This window comes from Lepidothrix coronata, unplaced genomic scaffold (assembly GCF_001604755.1).
Source record: "Lepidothrix coronata isolate B3197 unplaced genomic scaffold, Lepidothrix_coronata-1.0 Scaffold35, whole genome shotgun sequence".
NCBI lineage: Eukaryota > Metazoa > Chordata > Aves > Passeriformes > Pipridae > Lepidothrix > Lepidothrix coronata.
The window spans coordinates 401,112-423,280 of NW_016690215.1; the positions used below are offsets into that span (position 1 = coordinate 401,112).

The 22,169-nt window shown below is 35.6% G+C and overlaps 1 protein-coding gene across 5 annotated transcripts in view; it reads left to right on the top strand.

Moving 5' to 3' along the window:
* STS (steroid sulfatase (microsomal), isozyme S) overlaps window positions 1-22,169 on the top strand; it is a 140,842-nt gene that overhangs the window by 82,909 nt on the left and 35,764 nt on the right. For all 5 annotated transcript variants that reach the window (XM_017812292.1, XM_017812291.1, XM_017812290.1 and 2 more), the window contains one exon: window positions 16,906-17,043. In XM_017812292.1, coding sequence (XP_017667781.1) covers window positions 16,906-17,043 — 138 coding nt within the window. The remainder of the gene's footprint in view (window positions 1-16,905; window positions 17,044-22,169) is intronic.

Here is a 22,169-nt window from a genome sequence, read left to right on the forward strand (position 1 = left end):
TATATAATTAAAACCTTAGTTATCTGAAGTAATTGAACCTTACATGAGGAATATTTATGACTTGTCAAAGCATTTGTGATACTGTGCTACACAAGCTCTCTGGGGCGATGTGGCCTATAATGAAATACAGCAAGGCAGACAAAGTATAGTTCACTGAGGAAGGCCAGCTGGGGTACAATCTAGTAGGGCTAACTGAAAGTCAGACCACTTTTCACAGTTTTTCTTTGATTCCACTGTTATCATGATGAAGGACTGTCTATAGAAACATATCTTCACATAGTGCTTTCAAAGAGGAAGAGAAGGACAGAAGCTCTACCAAGTCAGCTCCAGACCTTTGTGAAAAACAACTAATTTATTTGTTCCATAATAAGATTTCCCAGTGTGGTTAAAGAGATTGTACCAATAATACGTACTGTGGCTCTTAATCCCTATACAGCCTATTTAGTTAAAAAACTAAATGCTTACGTGTCTTTTATCTGATGAATTTGTTCATGTTTAAATAGTTAATATGCAATGTATATGAACTTGAGTCCTCTGCACTGAACTTCTATTCTACTCTGGAGTGACGTGAATCAAGGGTCTTAAGTAGAAACTATTCCAATTTTACATAAACTCTTTTTATTGACCCCTGTGGCTTTTTTCTCTGTTTTAGTAATAGATGTACAACTGCTTTATTAATAGATGGAAAGAATGCTTTCAGAAACAAAACAAAAGCTACTTTGGAAAATTGTAAAATATTTAGGAGACAGAAAACTGAATTATGCCCACAAGACTTTTAGTAAAATTCTTGCTCTGATGAAGGTATCGTAGCCTAAAACATTCACAAAACAAAAAGAAGTATTTTCTTTCTCATTTTAAAGTAATTATTTTAGACTTACAAGCCTTTAAGCTCTCAAAGTTAAATTATTATTTTTAATTACAAAATAATTAAAATTTAATGTTAGTATTTATTTCAAGTTACTCTGGCCTGAACTTGGATTCTTAGATGTTGGGTTTGTTGTTTTTTGGGGGTTTTTTTAATGTTCTTTCCTATATTGAACAGTAACTATATTCCTTCTGGAAAACAACATAGTATTGGTAAGATTCATCTCAAATCAATAATCTTTTTTTATATATAATTGTTAGTGGTTGTTATTTTGAATTCTTACAACTTTACAGTGTTTGTATGCTTTGACCCTCTATTTAGAATCCTATTTTATTAGGAGCAATCTAAAAAATGTACCACAAATCTTCTGAGAATTCTGAATTATGCTAAAAATCGAAATAACCATTAACAAAAATATGAATGGGGAAAAGATTAAATTCGTAATGCTTTGCAGAAAAAAAAATGAATGAGCTATCCTTAAGTCTGGGGTTTTTTCAGGAAAAAATCGTGTACAGAGAGATAAGCCTAATTTATCATAGCTTTTCACCTGATGTAGTCATTTGTAACAGTGCAACATCAATTTCAAAGATAAGCAAAGCAGAATGTAATGCCACATGATCAGAAGTGGCAGATAAGCATTGATCTTATCCAGCTGTTTTGAATGTGACATAAAGTTGGCTGATCCTGAAAACTTATAGATAGAATTAAAAATCTGGAGAGTGGTGCGTGATGCTGATGGTACATTCCTTGACCTTGTTTTTATGAATTTATCATGGTATACATCTCAAATCTATAAGGTTTAATATTAAACTGGTTTTGTTATCATGAAAGATATTCACCTCTGAGGAAGAACGTATTCAGCCAATATAGGTACTCTGTGACTAGGACAGAATTTTCCCACCCTTTTCTGCCATTCTGCTCTTCTCCTAACATAAGAGACTCTTTCTTTGGCTAAGACAGTAGTTAAGCTGTTCAAGCACATTCATTCTTTAAGTCAGATCTGTGAAAATTGTCAATATGGGTGCAGATTAAAGACATTTGTGGTTCTGCCTTTTATGATGTGGATGCTTTCCAGTTACAATCTGTTCTAAAACCCAAACCCATTTCATATGTCACTAAGCAGCAATGACTTTCACTCACTACGGAATGGGACCAAATTTAAGAGGTGACTAAGTGATGAAAGACTCCCATTTCTGCTATGATAAGCCTCCTGAGCTACCTAATCCTCCTTAAGTACAGTTTACGTTTTCTATATTACATCCTTGTGCACAGCAAAACTCCTTCTCAGAACATTATTTGCAAGATTACAAGGCACATCTTAAGCAGCCATTTTTATAGCATTTTTTTAATTAGTCAAGTTTAAATAATGCCTTAGTAAAGCATACTCCGTGATGGAAAAATTCAGTGTAATGCAGCTTGTCGTAGTAGTGCTGTGTTGTTCAAAATTTTCTACCAGCTGCTGAACAGATTTCATTTGCATCTAATATTGCAGGAATTAAATTCTCAGCACAAAATGTGTCATTGCATAGTACATTTTACTTTACAAAAATGTAATCATGTAACTTTCAAAATTTTGAAAGCTTTCTATTAGTTATGAAACTCTTAAAATTTGGTCTAATACAAAACAGTGAAATGACATCTAACATTGTGATCAAAATGCTGTAATCAGTGAAAAAAATAGCATTGTTCTTGAGACAAGCTAATTTCCATTAGTAAGAGAAAGCTCAAAGCTTATTTTAGATAAACTAGAGATGAGAGAGAATCCCTAGGACTCTCCAAGCAATGAGTATAGGAAGTTTTCTAATGAACTGTGCTATCAACCTTTTCTTTAACCTTTGCCTCTGAATTTTACATATAAATGGTATGGCTGGATTTTGCTCATTGCTTAAGGTGGCTGGGGAAAGCCATTATCAATGGGATTAAGAACACAGCAAAGATTTAAGCCAAAACTGACCTACAGGAGTACAGTGATTTCTATGTATACTTGATAAAGGTTGAAACTAGGAAACAGAACAGGGCTAACTTTATGTAAATTGTGGATAATCTGCAAAATACAGATTGGAAAAACAGTTTAAAGGAAGCTGCTAAAGATTTTGCTCGTGGAGTGCCTCTGCATAGCAACCTTTTTAGCACAGATACTGTGAAGCTGGTAAGAGAAATTACATTTGCCCTGTTCCAGAGAAACTACAGGAATTTAGTGAGTCAGTCACCCAGAACAAGAGATCAGGGTGATAAGACAGCTTGCTGTGGCAGAAGTGTCCCTTTTGTCAAACTTTAACCTTTAGTACTGACTTAGGAACATGATTTTGCCATACTTTTTCTTCCATAGTTGAACACTGAAAGCATATCTGTAGGTATTTATAGAGCTTGTAATCATGGTTTTATAAAAGGTGCAACTGAGCTGGGAGGTGAAGGATGTTGCTGGTAGAAGTTGCATCTCCATGAAAGAAGGCTAAACATGAAACCAAGGAGCAGAGAAACTAAAAATGTCAAGGATTTTTAATTTGGGTGTTTAAACCTTCTGATCCACACATTTTCCTTGTACCTCCAGATAGTTTTATAGTGTATTACCCAGTACCTGAACATATCTGATACAGCCCATAAATTCATACAAACATGCAGAAGGCACAAGTGAACATTGTAAGGCTATGAAGTCAAGTACTCAAAGATAGAAAAAATCAATCTTCCTGTGCTTGTGTCTTATTGTAGTTTTAAGCATATGTTTACATGCCATTTCTTTTCCTGTTGGAAGCCTGTCTCCTCATCACAGAGTGCCTTCTTAATCAGCAGCTTCTCAACAGTAGGTGTATTCCTCATTGTTAAATATGAATTCTCATGTTTTATTTAACACATGCCATTGAACTTCTGTTTTGAAGACAGTTTTCTTTGACATCTCTCATCTTTTCTGTGTCAGTACTTTGCTAGAGTGTATAACGGATTCTCAAATAAGCATTTTCACAAAGTCTTTTTAAGATAGGGGAATCTCATTAATCTGTTTCCCAGAAGAAAACCCAAGGCACAGAAATGATATTCAGATTTACCTACAGAGATATAACTTTGTTGCCAGTCACTCGCTAATCCAGCTCTGGATCTATTGTAAAGCATTAAGACTTTAATTCAGCTGGCATGGGAATTGGGAAGGGGGGAAGATAAGCCAGGTCGTGATCCACATTGGAGGTTGGAAATGGTTAGAATGTGCACATGGACTCAGGGACTCAGGTTTTCTTCTGGTCTTGGGAGGTAAGGGATTTTTTTTAAGCATAATTAAATATCTTCACCACTATATGAACTATAATGATATGAACAGTTTCTATGATGACTTAGGAGGTGTCTTCCAACCTTTTACCATTTCTTCATAGCTGCATATCAACCAGCTGTAGTAAAAGAACTAAAACTGACCACATGCATTTCAGTTTCAGTGATGATACTGAGAATCCTAGAGATTCTTTTGAAATAATCCTTGCTGTTTATTGGAGAGAAACATGAAACTTTTTCATGCTTCTTTTGAAATGTATGTGAATTGTTTTGAGACCACACTGTTTAAAAAAAAGGAGAACTAATTCTGAGTGAAAATAGTAATCATACGATAAAGCTTGTGGCAATATTAATTCTGTATTGTTCATCAACAGACTAGTTCCTATTAGTGAATTTCCAAGCAGAAATTTCACACTGCTGACTCACAAGGCTCAGATTCCAGGTGGTAATAAGCTCTTATTGATGAGGTTGGTAGAACTGATTTTTTATTGACTATGGCTGGGAATTTTTCAGTGGTACATTTAACTGCTAAAACAATCACACTCTATAATAGGCAGGCTGGTAATACTACTGAAGATCATTATTCTTCTGAAAAACAGTTGTTTATATTGGATTAAAGAAAGCTTTTTATTGCTTTTTGTATAATAATGAGATAAATAATGAAATTTTTAAGGCTAGGGAAAGCACCAGAGTAATGATGCTGTGACTAGTGAAAGGCAGTCTGGTAAAGTGATAATTTTGCTCTTCAGCTTTTTTCCTTGTTACTTCATTGTAAAAGAAGGCATTTATATTTCAATTTAGGGTACTGTTTAAGAAAAACTGATACTGAATCTTTATTTTGCTTTCCTACAATTATTTTTCAATGTTACTATTGGGGGGCAAGGGAGTATTTGTGTATTTATTTCACTTAGTGTATTTGGGGTGTTTTTTACTGGTTTGAATGTTCTCTTTTTGGTTTTGCTTTCTTTTGGCTGTGTATACACACTTCTATTTTTAAATCATTCTCTTTCTCTACCCACCCATGGAAGTTTCTTTATAACACTGTTTCATGAGGAGTACATTGCAGTAACCCTGAGAACACCAAGCTGATTTTATGTTACAATAGTGTGTTCAATATCCAAAGGAACACCTGACCCCTAAGGGCTGAGTTACTTGTTTGGGATAATGAAAGAGAGACTGCAGGATAATCAAATCCCTACCTTAGACCAGCATGAAGTTATATTCCACAGCTTCAGTGGATCTTGCGGCTTTTTGATACTACAAGATGGGAGGCAGAGCATTCTTCTCTCCCTTACCTCCTTTTTCCTAACCAGCTTCCAGGGAAAACGGAGAGAAAGAGGACAAGCATCTTCCTTTTTCAGCAAGAGCCCTTTTAGCAAGCTACTGGATGGACTCAGCTAGAATGTCACACTTACTTTACCTAAAATTCAGTGTGAATAACTTGGCCCTCAGTTCCTTCAGTTTACATGTTTTTATAGTACGGCTGCCATTTCGCTGTTCTGAGGATAAAGGATTTTTGGCTCTTTAGGCTCTTGTATCTCACTGTGGATGAGATGGTTGTGGATTAGAAAGCAAGTTTACTTTCCTTTCTGAATCAAACTACAGTTTAAAAACAAAACAGGCAAAGAAGAAATAATACAAATGTAAATGTGCTTTAATCTTAAAGAATGGTCTAACCCAGAAAAACAGTATGAATTTTGTCTTCCTGCAAATCCAAAGATAACAAGGCAAGATGTTTGACATAAATTAATATTTCAGTATAAGCATTTCTGTAAAAATCAAGGAAGATACTAGTTTTGGTAATGTGAAAAGAATAGCCGATGTATAGTATATGGCTGTGTCAAAGGTATAAAAGAATGCTTTTATATGCTTTATATGCTTCTAATCCAGAGTAGAGTTGATTTTGACATCACAAAATCATGGAGCACACGTTAAGCAAGTAATAAATCTATTTACAATTCAAACACATATAATTTATCCTTTCATTTTGGTGAATGAAAAATTTGACTTGAGCCAACAGTGTGAGTTTTCAGCCCAGAAAGCCAACAGTGTCCTGGGCTGCATCTAAAGCAGCATGGCTAGCAGGTTGAGGAAGGTGATTCTGCTCCTCTTCTCTCCTCTTGTGAGACCCCACCTGTAGTACTGCATCCATCTCTGTGGTCCCCAGCACTGGAAAGACGTGGGCCTGTTAAGGCAGGCCAAGAGGAGGTCCATGAATTTAATCAGAGGGGCAGAGTCTCCTGTGAAGGCAGACTGAAAGAGCTGGGCATGTTCAGCCTAGAGAAGAGGAGGCTCCAGGGAAACCTTATTGCAGCCTATCAATCTATAAAGGGGAATGAATTATGAGAAAGACTGGAGAAAGTCTTACCAGCCTCTGTAGTGACAAGACAAGGGTCCAAAGTTTTAAAATGCAAACATGTAGATTTAGATTGGACATTGGGAAGAAATTTTTGACAATAAGGGCGGTCAAACGCTGCAACAGATCGCCCAGAGAAGTTGTGGATGCTGCATTGTTGGAAGTGTTCACATCCAGGTTCTGTGCAATCTGATCTAGTGACAGATGTCCCCTCTCATGGCTGGAGAGTTGGACTAGATGATCTTTGAAGGTCCCTTCCAAACCAGCTTCAGGACAGAGTGAAACATAACGTAAGCAGCACATCCTACAGAACAAGGTTTGAACATCTTAACAGGATGTTATGAGCAAAGTGCTGCTATGATGGCTTTTTTACTAGCATTTTTTTAATAACGCAAAAAATTGGCAGTTGTTCTTAAAAAGAATCCCTAAAACATTTCTATGGGATATATCCTAAAAATTCTTGCCAATTTAGAGCTCAGGTAGTCAAGCTCCATATTCCAAATTTCTCAGTCCATTCACATATCAACTTTTGTGTTGATTCTGCTGTAGTTTGCCAACTAGTTCTGCAACAACCCCAGGTGCTGCTCATAAAAAATAGATGGTTGAGTTACAGAGAGCTTTAAGGACTTTCTGGGCGAAAAATTCTAGACCATAATATCACATTTCCCTCTCAGAATGTAAACTGATTTTTGATGTGACATTTAATTACTTTCCTTGTTCTATATCAACTTTAGGAATACATGGTATAAGAATAAAAAAATAATTTTTTAAGTAGGAGACACTGGTATGTGAAATTTATCATCAGGAATTGTATGCAAATAGTCTGTCCTACTGTTACAGTATTTATTTGTTGAATCTTGATAACAATACAGTCAGTTCCTGAGTATAGCTAGACATGCTTTTCTGGTGCTTTCTAGAGCAGAAATCTATTTGCTGGATTGTGCTTACTTCTCTCTGTATGTGATATTGAAACATTAGTCTGTTACAGAGCTATTCATGTGAAATGTGGAGATTCCAAACCTTTCCTGTTCAAAGATGTCTCCTTATATACAACTTCCTAGATTTGATTTTATAGGTTCAGAAATAACTAGTCTTTAGAAAAACACATTAGTAGGGAGGACTAACCTATACCTGCCTCTCTATCCATAGGAACAGTGCTGTTCCCATAAGTAAGAAATGTGCTGGTTGTGGCCTTCAAGAGGTTATTTGCCATCTGTGCTCTGGGGAGTTTAGCTTGGCAATATCTCCTCTCTTCCCCAAATAGTATCTATTTACAGTTAGACTAATTTGTTCCTTGTATCTGTGTTAATATTTCAGCTGATTTGTGGTGTTCCTGTGTGAATGATCCTTCCTCATCTCAAATTTAGCCCTCAGATTTATCCTAAACACCAATCCCTGCGATCCTTGTATGTAAGGTAGGGCTCTTCCAGAAATCTCTCTTGCCTTCACATGGGGAAAACTTACAGGTACATTTTTGTAACTTCCCATTACAAACAAAATGACACATAGCATTCATAGTATTGAACCTTTGTAAACTCAATTAATTAGTAATTTCACATCACATATTCACTTTATTGCTTTATTATTATATCAATGAAAATTAGAGAAAAAGCAAAGAAATTACCCTAATGATCTCAGGGGCCCCCATAGTCTCATGCCTCCACCATATCTTGAGGGCATCAAATACATCTTGACCTCAGCAGAGACCTGAAGTATTTCCAAACCAATTTAAATGACAATGATATATTTCTCTTTCCAGGCCTCAGACTAGAAAAAGTCAGATTGTTTTTAACTTGTAGACATCTGCTGTGCTACTGAATACTACTCTGAGACTTCAACAAAAACTTTTTCTTGAATAGGCTGGGAATATTTTTTCAAGAACATTTAGTTGAATTAAGGTATTGAAGTCCCATTTCATAAGATAGTGAGCAATCTTTTGAGCTAGTAATCTGTGATCAATGAGGATGACCTGAAAAATTATTTGCCTTTCCTTTAGAAAGGATCCTCTGGAGTTTAAATCACTGTATATACTGTCATATTTAACACATAAACATATACCAGGAAAAAAAGCTGAATCAAAGATTTGTGGCCCTCAATTTATTTGTTCACTGTTTCTAAGTTCAGAATGTCATCTAGAGAGAACAGAGTGAAGTCTACATTCATTAATGGAAAATTCCCTTGAGGGCAATTTTCACAGTCAGATTTGCTTTTTTGGTTGGTATTAACAGTGTCTGTACAGAGATTCCTTCACAGGTAGTGCGGTTTGGATATGGTGATTTCTCAGTAGGCTTTGAGTGTCTGGTAGCACTTGGGCACGAAAGCCACTGAGTTCCCCAGAAGCAATTAGAGAAGTAGGTGAATTAACAAGTGTTCATGGTGATGGTCCTGTCAAGGGGAAAAAAAGATGTCTTCCGTATTGGGGTTGAGTTAATGCACAGCTACTTTCATGTTAGATTAGATTAACACAATTAAAATCAGAAAATCCAACAATGAAAATTTTTAAAATTTCATGAGGAAAATTAATTTGATGTTGATAAAACTCCTCTTAGCTTTATGGTCTATGTTTTATAACAAATGTTTAACATCTGCTTCCAAATTCAGCAAAGTTTGGCTGTTAAAAGACAATAAATGCTTATGCTCTACTGTCAGCCAATTTTATCACAGTTTGAATTTTATTTAACAAAAGTTATAAAAATGAAACAAACAACTGAAAAATACTTTGAAGTTTTCAGAAAATAGCAGAGGATTAAAATGTAGGGTTAAATTATTTGTCCTGCTTTGAATTTTTCATAATCTTCATACTTTAATCTGACAAAATATTGTCATTAGGCATTTGGGTCTAGGACCATAGACATATTCAGTTTAAAACTTGTCTGACATTAATGAATGTTTAAATCTTTGAAGACATAGAGAAGAATTTCTTTTATCACTCCACATTTATTCAATCAGTCACCATCAGCATATATTGGAAGGATCAAATAGCTGAAGCCTTAACTTCCCCTGACAGTCTAATTCAAAAGTGAATAGCGTCCATCAGTTGTCATTACAGTTTGCCTAAGTCCCACCTAAAGAAATCCCTTTCATGAATTGGAAGAAAACATGGGAGACCTCAAAGTGGGAAATGAGACAGTGTCTTTTGAATTATGCATCTTAGTTGTATGTGTGAAAAGGCATCTTAGATGTGTGCAGAATGAAGATGCAAATTTACCCAAAAAGTTATTACAGTTGCCATGCAAAATGCAAATGCAAGGGACCTTCCTAAAATTACATCACCATTTCTCATATTTTACCATTTTAAGCAGGCTAAAAATTAAGATTTACATTAGAAATACATAGCCTTATGTTCAGCAGACGTAGGGTCTAAAACTGAATTTCAAGCCACGCATTTATTAGCTAATTTAAATACTAATAAGGAAATCACCACCACATAGTTATACTTTTTGACCTGTAGTAATCCATCATTAGTGTTATAGTACTGATGTAAATATGAAACCTTTTCCATCCTGCATTGTCTGTATTGCTGCTAAACTTACAGGTCTTCAGACATCTTAACTCTGTGCTTTATTATCTACATATACTTATGCATATTTAAAGTATCATTCCAACTTTCACAGTTAAAAATAATTTGAACCCTATATGAATAAGAAAATAAGAGATTTGGTACTCATCTCCAGGAAAAAACTTACCTTATGCGTAAGTCAAAATTTGGTTGATTTATTCATAGCTGCTAAGATGTGCATACCTAATCTGCCGTGCACTATGCTGAAAACTTATCCTGAGGGTCTGAAAGACACATTATACTTATAAAACTGTATAAACAGTCACAAATCAATTACAAGTTTACAGTTATATGGCAGTCCAAATCGAAACAAAACACAAGTTCACACTGATAGCTTAGCTGACTCTACACCAAAGTTGCTTTGTTTTTTGTTTAAAAGATGCCCTTCTCTGAGTGTTTGCACTCAGATTTACTTTTCCCACTTTGAGTCTAGGGGAATCCAACAGAAAAGGGTTTGATGTTCTACAGACTGTCTGGACCTAACAACTACTGATCTGAATGGCAGTGGTAGGTAGCTAAATCCTCAGGCAATTGCCTCACCTGACTTCATTGTGGAAAGAATTCAGAATTTTTGGGGCCAAATTCTTAGTACAGGTGATCTGCATATGGAAATTCTTAATTTGCTTTGTGGACCTTACAAAGTGTTTATACTAACTATGTTAGATGTAGATGTGTACACTGTATGTATCTACCCTGTATGTATGTACCCTCTATGTATCTACAGTGTGCACAGGTGGAGATGGATTATGCTTGCACCAGAATTTCTGTGGCAGATTCATCAATTCTTCCATGTTTTAAACTGCCAACACAGGCAGGTCTGAACTTTCTTCTAAACTGGAGAGAGACTGTCAACACACCAGCAGAGACAGGAAACTCACTTCAGACCAGCTCTACTGTGGTTCTGTACACTGAGTGTCCATCAATAGTGCCAGTGCTTTAGTTGCATTCCTAGAGTTTGTCCTTGAGTTTAGTTTACTTTGAAAGGAATCCAGGTCACAAAATCCAAGAAGGTTTTGCTATGGAAACATAAATATATTAACCATCCATGATTGGATTTACTGTAAATATGCACTCCTGTTACCAATTAAAGCACTAATGTAGATGTGTTTTTTTCAGAACCAGATGCTACTTGTTTGGCAGAATGTCCTGTTGACACTGAGTATCCCACTAGCCTATCATAGTAGGAACTTTGCACATTTGGGGCTCCAGCTTTGTACTTTTGGAGAAGACTTCATTGTATGGATTGTTTCCATAGTGTAACTTTAAAAATAGGAGTGCAGTAGAACTGATTCAGCTTTGCACTGAATCTACACTCTACTTCCTTCAGGAATTACCTTTTATAATTAGTTATGCATTTATTTTCTGTTCTAGTCAAAGAATTGTACTAACTAGCATTCACTCTCACTTTTGTGGTTCACATGCTGATGTCATCCTTATGAGAATCACTTGTCTTCTTAGGTGGTTGTGTTCTGTTGACTGGCTGGATAATGTGCCATAGCATCATCCTAATACTTTGTCTCAGAATTTCCACTTTACAGTGGTTGTGTTCTACCTCTGAATGTTAAACGAAGTTGGATGCAGAGTTTATGTACTGTTCACCATATGTGCAGCCACTTCTTGTGTTGCTGTCAATGGTTTTATTATTTTCCATCTTTACCTCAAGTGTTGTTCTCAATGACTAGGTCTAGAAGTGATAATTACTTGCCCACTGCAGAGACAAACTGATTTACATATTTATCAAGGGAAAACTGGATGGCTCTGAGCAAACCATAGGAACATTTGCATATTTATAACCCAGAATGTGCAAAAGCTAAAATTAAGACGGGGATGTCTTGGTCTTAGTTACTAAACTTGTTTTCATACAAAGGTTTTAGTCAGTGGATTTTGTAATCAGATTAGTGCGTTAGAGTGAAGTATCTTTTTTTTATCACAGAAAATCAACATAGAGATTAAAATGATTGTTAGCTTGTGAATAATGGTATGCAGAAGTTGCAATGTTAAGTTTTTATAAGGTGAAAATCTTAAACTGAAGAGACAATTAACTGTATCATTACCTTAAACTGCTGTAGCAGGAAGAGGCTCCCAAGAGCTTTACTATGTGGTAGGTATATAGTTGAATGACATCAATATATTTTCTGGGAGAAATGTGGGTTTCCAGATTCTTATGCATGTAGCATTAACTTGTAGGAGTTTATGCATTTATTTCAAAGGCTTGCCTCTCACAGAGGTGAACCCCTAGAGCTGACTACAAGTTACTTGTGATTCTGGTTAATGATGCTGTTTGAAACCAAATATGAGCAGCAGTAGCAAATTCTGAACAGGAAATAAAAAGAATAAAATCCCAATTACAACCAAACTGCCTATTCTAGGCAGTGATGTGGCTGATCTATTGGACTCTTTGTCCAATAGTTGTTTCAAGCTTGCTGTAAGTTTCTAGATATGAGAGACATGTGAAAGTCTCCTGAAGTGGGAAAAGAATGTTACATTTACAGGAATTTTGTTTATTGTCAACTTTCTTTTCCTGAGACAGATCCTTAACCATCCTTCTGAATCTAGTTTTTTCTTTGAATCTGGAAAACTGCTTTAAAGCTTTCCTTACAAGTAGAGAGACTTTTTTGTTCTTTTACTTAGGTTACACAGAGGTATTCTGTTTTCTGTAGCTTTTTATTCATAGTTTCAGCAATACTCTAAATTATTTCAAATTAGTACAAATAACATATTTTCCTATTTATTTGAAATGACAGCAGACTAATTTATGAATAAAGTGCAATTGTTCCTGTTCCTACTTGACTGAACCTTTGAACAATTTTCCAAATCACTAACACGTTTGTAAATACATTATTTTTTTCAATGTTTGTTGCTTGTTTTCAAATGAATAGTCATTTTCTATAAACCTTATCTCTTCATGTAGATAAGTACAGTAGGAGCTTTACATAATTCAAAACTCAGAAATTACATTCAGCATTAGAGAAGCTGGTTCAGCTACTATTCAGGCTGTGCTACAGAAGTTGAATAGAGGCATGGCACTGTCTTCCCTTCCAAAGAACTGAGTCAATTGCTCTTCTCACTTTCACATGACTACCAATCCACTGAAATTGGCATCTTCACATTCCAAATGAAATAACTCTTTATAATTTACAAAGCTTGAAGCAAGAATGGAGAGCTGAATATAGAGAGCAGTCTTATACTGTGGAGGGAGTTTTACTTAAATTTTCGAACACTGGTGTACTAATTAAAACAGGTAACATCTTAACGGTGTCCTTAACCTAAAAAAAGTATAAAAGAAATGAAAATGTCCAATGATCTAATACCTTTGTCTGCTACAATGGTAGTCACGTACATTGTGATATATATTGCTAAAATGATTATAGTAGGAGGAACTTGATCTGAAATTCTAGTTGCTAAATGGCTTCAGAAATTATGCAGCTCCTTCAGTTAGATTGATTTTGATATTCAGAAATGTTGTCTTTCCAAATATGTTCTGTTTAAATCGGAAAAAATGTAAATGGTACCATCCACAGAGATCAGTGCAGCTGTTAATTCTTTAGAACATGGCTTTCGAGTGAGCTTTTCCAATCAAAACTCTTTCCATTTTTATTGATAATTTCCTACTCTGGGGATAGCAAGGTATTGTTGCTTGAACAAAACTATGGTTTTCCTGATGTTTTGACTTATCTATCCCAGAGTTTCATATCCTGTATAAACTCTTTACATGCAAAAATGCTATTAAAATTTGTATTGCTCTCTGCAACCAGCAATAGAACTTCAGCCAGCTGAAGCCCCATTCCTGTGATTCAAGAGCACGTGACATGTAACATACTTCCCATCATATTTTATGGGTGAAGCAATACAGTTTTACCATCATCTCTTACGCAGACATCATTTATCTGTTCACCACATTCGTTAAAGTGTGTTGCTCATGTAGTTGCATGTCTAGCACTTTGGGTACAATTTGTCTTACTGTCCTTGATGTCTAATATGAAGGCATTTACTTTCGAGTTAGTTGCCTATCTTTTCTTTTTAGTCAACAGTTATAAAAGGTCTTTTTACAGTTCACCTCTTCCAAAGGCAGATAAAATAGTTAACTGCCGTTGCCTCGGAATGTTTATACATCAATTGTAACTTAATTCTAAAGTCTCTAAAATATACAGAAGTAGTGAGAGTGGATGAGTTAAACTTAAAAAGAAATTAAATTTTTATGAGAAAAATGGTAAAGGTTGTGTTTTTCCTTCATGGTAGTATTTGCTTCCAAAATTCATGTAATATTGCAAATAAAAGGTATCTCTTCATAGAGGTCCACAAGGCATTATTTTCATTTTTCTGTTCTAGTTACCATTTAGAAATACTAAAAAATGAATGTATTGCTTAAGTGAACAGTAGTAACCTTATTCAAATGCACTTAAATGTGACTTATCTCCTGGCAGCACATACTTTGCTCTTTATTTATATTTTTCATTCTAGAAGGTGTCAGTGTTCAAGATCAAAATAGAAATGGAAGTTCTGCTTCATTTCTGCAAGTGCATTGTGATTGCCGTTCTCTGACAATAATGTTATTTGAATTACCACTATTAGTCCACCTATACTAAAAAATGTAGTTGCTCTAAAATAAATTGTGATTTTAGCATTCATTCATTAACCCTAATGTAGCCAATCCTCTTTGGTTTAAAAATCCATTTGAAGGAAATGAAGGTTTTACCATTGAGTTCAACAAGTTTTAAATGAGAATTTCTATACATTTTATTGAGGTTTATTTTTTCTAAAATGGGAAACATTTGAGTGTCAGAATTTTTTTTTTCCAGGCAAGGTCAAGCTACTCAACTCTATTACAAAAACTAAATAAAAATATCATCATAATGTCTTACATATTTAATATTAATTTTTAAATTTTAGGTTAATTATCTGTGATAGCAAGACATTTTTCATTGCTTCTTATTTATTATTGAATGATTACTGATGTCTCTGATCACCAGAGATCATTTAATTTGATATGCTGAGTGCAATTCTAATTTTATTTTAATTTTGTTTAATATCGATGAATTTGAAAGTTCAGTTTCATAAAGCAAAATGGCGCACATAAAAAAATGCTGTGTGCGTCATTGTACATATATTTCTTTGCACAATATATTTATTATTATTGTCATAATATCATGAAGTCGTAGATTGATATAGGTTGGAAGGGAACTCTGGAGGTCATGTGGTTGAATACCTACACATAATGTCCTAATTTATCTTTATACTCTGCTTTTTTATCATCATTGCCACCTTTCCAAGGGATATTGTAGTTACTTAGCAAGTACCTTCTCCAAAGAATCTCAGAAGCAAATGGGAAATTGCCTCTCTCTTTTCTGGCACTAAGTCCACCTTATGCAGCAAGATGGATCTGCATGATTTTTCCTCAACCCACCAACTTTAAAATGTCAGCCTTTGTAACAGATTTTCCTCATCTCTGTTGGGAAATTTCAACTCCCACGAGGCTTCAAAATTTACATAAACAAATTCTCCTACTCTTACATTTCTTCTTTGCTTCTAGTTTACATACAAGATGAATAGGTATTTAACTGCTGGTGTTCCTTTATTCATGATCCAGTCATCTGAGCTGATGAGAAATGAAGACAGTCAACCGTTTTAACAAGGCAGTTTTAGAATGCTAGAACATTAAAAGTCAACTAGAAATAGTAGCAATAAGAAACTAACTACTCCTTATCCAGAAAAAGAACATAGCAACTGAAATGATGATCTGAAAATAATTTAAAAGTCCTTATCTCATCTTCTTTGACATAATAATTGGGCATTAGATGAGGAATTAATTCTTAGTGGACAGTTGAACAAATCAAAATTAACATTCAAATTGGACCATTTTTGAATGTTTAAGTAAAAAGGTTAAAGATAAAATGTTCTGAGATCCTTAAAGGACAAGGTTAGAGCCCATTGGCAGGCTGATGTGAAGAATTATATTCTTAAGTTTTGGTCATTTTCCAGGACCAATAATTTTAGATTCCTAATCAGTATAAAATTCACTGGAGCAAGTTACAAATAGCAACTTCACTCTCATTCATAAACACCCTTTAAGGAACTCAGTCCGAATGGGTTTCAATGTACTTTGTGTACACTGCAAGACTCTCCACAGTGCCAAGGTAGCGGGAGGAGCCTTTTGTGAAAATGAAACATGAGCCCATGTTGCCTTACAGTTACAAAACGTATCCATGTGGATACTTCTTTTAAATACATGCACCTGTGTGTGTTTATTACCTAACACATTTTGAGTTTAGTTGAGGTCTTCTTATGTGATGAGATATTAAGGACTGATTAATAGGTTTGATAATGAAACCATGTGGTCTCCAAAGGCACTACATACATTCTCTTCCTTTTTTTTTTTTTTTTTTCCAGAATGTCTTAATGCTCACACTGAGATTTCTGCCATGCTGCCTCTATAGTTGCTAGGCAGCAAGGCTTTACCCCCAAACTGTGAGCTCTATTCTGCATGCTGAAACACTTTCAGATATCCTCAGCAGCTTGAATCTTCTTGCTGAGGGACTTCCTTGATTGAGACCAACTGCTTCCAAAGGTCACAGGCTCTCTGTGGATCAGCCCTTTTCTCTGATGTGCACAAATCTTCTAATTTTGTACTTCAAGAAACCCTGCAGCAATCGAACCATGGTCCTGATTGCAAAACGCCTTGTGCAGTTGTCTCCTACTGTATGCTGCATGGTGCCAATTGCTATGTATAATAGAGTTTATGTGGAAAGTGGTCTCAAAAAGGCATAAGGAAAAAAATATTTATGTGTGCCAAGACTAATGAAAAAGCCACTCAAAGATACTAAAGCTGTCCCTTTTTTTTTCTTTGTATTTATTTATTGTCTTTTTCCCTAGGACAAGTTCTGGATGTGCTGGAAAAACATAATCTGAGTGACAAAACTCTTGTATACTTTACATCTGACCAAGGGGCCCATGTGGAAGAAATTTCTAGTGCTGGAGAAGTCCATGGAGGATACAATGGCATATATAAAGGTGAACATTCTCTGATTATTCTTGAAAAATGCAAGGAGAAAAGCTATCATCTCCTTGGGTTTGCACCAAAACTGTAATGTACTTTGTGGACAAGGTCAAATCTTCAATCTTATTGAAATACAGTAAGAATGCTTGTTTTCATTCTTTTTAATAAAATTCAGTGAGTATTCTTGTTGGTTTTTTTTACCAGAGATTAAGTTCTTTTCATTCTTTCACTGGGTAGTAGCTGTGTAATTTGTTTTCAACTCATATTCCAGGGGACAAGATCAAAGAAATCCATCAATTTTTGGAAAGTCATTTACCAAACTTAAAACTTTTAGTTGTAGAGAGAAAGAAGTAAATTGCCCTTAGGTATGATTTTTTTTTCTATATAGTATCACAGAACTAAAAGATCTCATAGTAGTTGAGTTTGGAGGGCATCTCCCCGTGTCTGCAGTCCTAGCCCCTGCAGAGCAGGGTCAGCTAAAGCAGGTTACTCAGGACTATATCCAGTCAAGTTATGAAAATCTCCAGTGATGAAGACTTCACAGCCTCTCTGGGCAACTTTCTCCAGTGTTTAATCACACCTACCATAAAAAAAAAATCTTTTTCTTATGTTTAGATGAAGCTTTCTGTGCTTTAGTTTGTGCCCATTGCTTCTTGTCCTGTCAAGGGGCCCCACAAAAAAGGGTCTGGCTCTGTCCTCTTTATTCATGTAAATCCATACAGCTGGATAAGCATTCTCCAGACTGAACATCTCTTTCGGTCTCTCCTCATATGTCAAATGCTCCAGCTGGATAATCATTGTCGTGGCCTTCTTTTGAACTCATGCCAGTATGCCCACGTCTCCTGTACTGGGGAGTTCTTCACTTGAACCCAGTGTTCCAGGTATGTCTCACCAGTGCTGAGCAGAGAATAAGACTTGCTGGAAACATTCTTCCTAATGCAGCTCAGAATGATTTTGGCCTTCCTTGCCAGAAGGCACAATGCTGGCTGATGTTCCACTAGTTGTTCACTAGGACTCTCAGGCCCTTCTCTGCAGAGCTACTTTCCAGCAAGTCATCCCCCAGACTTTGTTGGTGCTAGAGGTTACTGCTGTGCATTTGCAGGGCTTGGTATTTCCTTTACTGAACTTCATGAGGTTCCATTTGGCCCATTTCTACAAGCCTCTAAAGGTCCTTCTGGATGGTAGCTTCCCAGTTTTATATCATCTGCAAAACTTCAGAAAGGAAAAAATATAGGCACACAAAGTAAGCAATAACAATACAATGAGGTTTTCAAGTGAGAAGACTCCACAGTTTTTAGTCAATAGATATCTGAGAAACGACCCTTATATTTTAAGAGAATTGCCAAGGAAATGCTACAGCAGCAAAACAAGCAATGCCAAAGTCACGAGGTCTGTCTATCAGATGGGTCCCCTTGGGCTAACACCAGAGTGAAATGTACCTTGAACGTTAGCACACAGGCCTTACATAGTGATTTAAGTAATTAAGGAACCATATGGTTACATATCTGTAGCTGTAGGCACAGCCTGAGGTGTTTTAGAAGCTCTAAAAAATATTTGCCTTCTCGAGTGCCAGACATAAGATACAGGATAAATGGTGAGGAGGGAAAAAAATACAAATACACTAGGGAATATGCCTTGCTGAGGAACTTTGATTGAATGAAGTCTTTTCTCTCAAGCCTTGCAAAATTTTGTGTTCATACTTACAGAACAAAGAAAAACTTGAAATAGGTCTTACCTGGATTCATGAAAAAATCTGATTGATGGGTTTACTTGGGTAATAATGGGACTTCTTTTTTTTTTTTTTTTATGAATTGTGTGGAGTGGCTAAGGGAGCTGGGGTTGTTTAGCCTGGAGAGGAGGAGGCTCAGGAGAGACCTTATCACTCTGTACAACTATGTGAAAAAGGTTGAGGCCAGGTGGGTATCTGCCTCTTCTCCCAGGCAATGAGCAACAGGACACGAGGATACAGTCTCAAGCTGTGCCAGTGAAGTTTTTAGGTTGGACATTATGAAGAAGTTCTTCACAGAAGGAGTGGTTGAGCATTGGAATGGGCTGCCCAGGAAGGTGGTAGAGTCACCATCCATTGAAGCTGTTTAAGAAAAGATTGGATGTGGCGCTTAGTGCCATGGTCTAGTTGATAAGGTGGTGTTAAGTCATAGTTTAGACTTGATGATCTCAGAGGTCTTTTCCAACATGGTTGATTCTGTCATTCTGTGATTCTGTTTACTGTGCTGTGCTAGCAATGTAATATACAATGGGTTAGAAAATAATCACACTGTAAGAAACAAAATCATTATTTGATGAGAGACATTCATATAAAATAAAAAGAAATTAAAAGACCCATGCAATCAGTTGAATATCCTTCTATCATTTAAAAATACAATTAATTCTGCTTTATCTTCCACTCCCTCCATCTCCATATCCGTCCTTAGTTTAACAGGTATATTATGCATCATTTTCAAAAGGGCTGAAGTGGAAATGATCAATTAATTGCATAATTAGCAATTTTCATACATAGGAATTTATTAATATTAAAAGTCATGTGTGATGAAAAGTGTTAGAGGTGTGTAAATCTCTGGCAGAGTTAATGAGACCAGACCTGTGAAGTCCCAAGTCTCAGGCACTGATATAGCAGTGTGCCTAAAAAAGCAAAAGGACCATCTTTATGCTGCTTGTGCTCATGTGTGCACACACTAGGAATTTGCTTCATCTGATGAGTAGTTTAAAAAACTGGGAGACATATATGACCTTTCTCCCTGTTTCTGCCAGTCAATCTCCACTACTTATCTTTTTGTATATGAGTGCTGTATAAATGCGAATATGAATCAAGCCACTTAACCCTCTTGTCAGAGCTGGAGCGGTACGCTCAGCAATAATTGGTTCTGCCCTAGAATCAAAAGCTCTCAACAGATCTCCACAATTCTAACTCAGTAATTTGTCTTGATATCCAGCCAAATAAGCACCAATGATAAAATTTAAGAGGTGTTTGGAGACTTAGGCCAGTGCTACAAGACTGGATGCAAAAAGGGGAAATTGCTATTTGAAGGCTTTATTGCCCTGGATTCTGACTATGGAACAGTCTCTATAAATTTGGATAGCCCTTGAAATTGAAAACCAGAGCTAACCAGTGTTTAAGCAGTTGCTGCCATACACAGTCTGGTTTATCTCTGCAGTATCTTTTTTCAGAAGACATTATATAGTAATATTGAAGTGATGGATGAAAATCTCTTCCCAGTGGCCTTTTTCTGACATTTAGTTATCAGGATCAGAATCTATGTAGTAAATAAGAAAATCCTTAAGAAGATCTTCTAATCCTAGATAGTATGACCTTGGTTAAAGATGTGAATCCTGACAACTGAGATTCCACAAAAGTTTTTAGAATTAGTTATATAATTTTTCATCATATGGAAATGAAATTCTACTCTGAGTCTTTTTAAATTCTGAGCATAGCCTATATCACTTGTCAATGAGAACACAGTGCTTTCATTTACTATTTTGAAATAGGACAGTTGTAAATTTCATTTCATTTCAACTCTCTGATATAGGATAAAGGAGGGAAAAGGTTTTATATTTTCCCTGGTTTACCTTTGTTTTAAATACTTCTCTGGTGCCTCCTTGCCTTTAATACCTCATTCAGAAGATAATTGTCTCTTCTGTCTCTCTTATCGATCTTAATTGATGACTTTTTCCTTGTCCCAAATTTCTTGTTATTTTCCTCTGTGAATTATTTCTAATTGTGCGATGTATTTTTTAAAAAGACTTTACAGGTCAAAACCTTTTGGTTTTTTCCATTAAGTGTCAACTTGTCCATATACTTAACTTCTTAATATTATCCATTTCATCCTATTGACTTTGTATCTTACTGATTACAGATATGCATAAAGCCTTAGTCTTTGTATGGGTTCTTTTTCGAAAGTATGCAATGAAAGTTACAGTCTGAATAGCTAAGACCATAGACTCTAGTTCAGTTATTTTTTTTCTCCAATGTTCATTGTGCTGCAAATATTTTTACAGAATTTGAAGTTGCATCGTTTCCTGTTCATCCAACTTAGTGTGAAGGGCATTATCTTTTCTTCTGAATTTGATCAACCTCTGATACTTTGTGTCATGTGGATTTTTCAATTCCATGGCTCGCTTCTCTTTCAAAACTGAAGGAAATATATTAAAATAGTAAGGAGCTTAACACAGAGTAGCATCAAGGTACCTTACTATTGACTTGCTTTTGGAAAGGGTCATAGGCTGTTTGTTTAATCTTTTTGTTTCCTGCCTGTTAGATTTTGATTCATGACAACCTTTTGTCTCCTAACCCATGATTAATGTTCCAGTAATTTTTCCTGAAGGTCCTTGTCAAAGATCTTTAAAAGGTTTAGATTTAGATACAGCTTCTAAAGCAAAAAATAGTGGCTATTTTAATAAGAATTTCTTCCCAACAACTCAAGGTCTTTTTACTTGAACTCATGATGTACTCCTGGATGCATATGTGATAATACATTAATATTAATATTTTTAGATTGAAATATTGACACTATTATGTGTAACCAAAGTCTCTTCTTAAAACTTTCTGTGTAATTTTTGTGTTTTTTTTTCAGTTCTGTGACATTTCTCTGTTGAAAGGGATGGAACACTGAGGTATTGGTTTTGTATATGATTACCAGGATACCTGCACTGACTTCTCCTTAGGTGGTTTTCACTAATTGTCCCATTGAAGCATGTTCATTTGAGCTAGTCACCATAGCTTTCCTTTAGAAACAGAAATAAGGTTAGTTTTTCAAAATACTTCAGATCTCTACTTTAAAATAAGGTGAATAGAATAAATAAATTAACAGAATTTTTTCTCCATGGGAAAAACAACCAGTGTAAGATTACTGGCTTAAAGGATGGCACTATATTCTTCTGTGGTACCCTGAGAATTTAAATCTAAATATTTTGTGGTAATTTTTATTTAGTTTCTTAATGAGTAATTTCTTGAACTGGCTTCAGTGTATATAATCTATAGCAGTAAACAGTAAAGACAATAAAAACTTTTCTCCACACCTTTTCTCGTTATGCTATTTCACTGGTACATATGCAGACAGTAGAAGTTCTCCCTCATTGTCACTTGTTGATGTCTATCCCACTCTGTTATGTACAGGATTTCTGT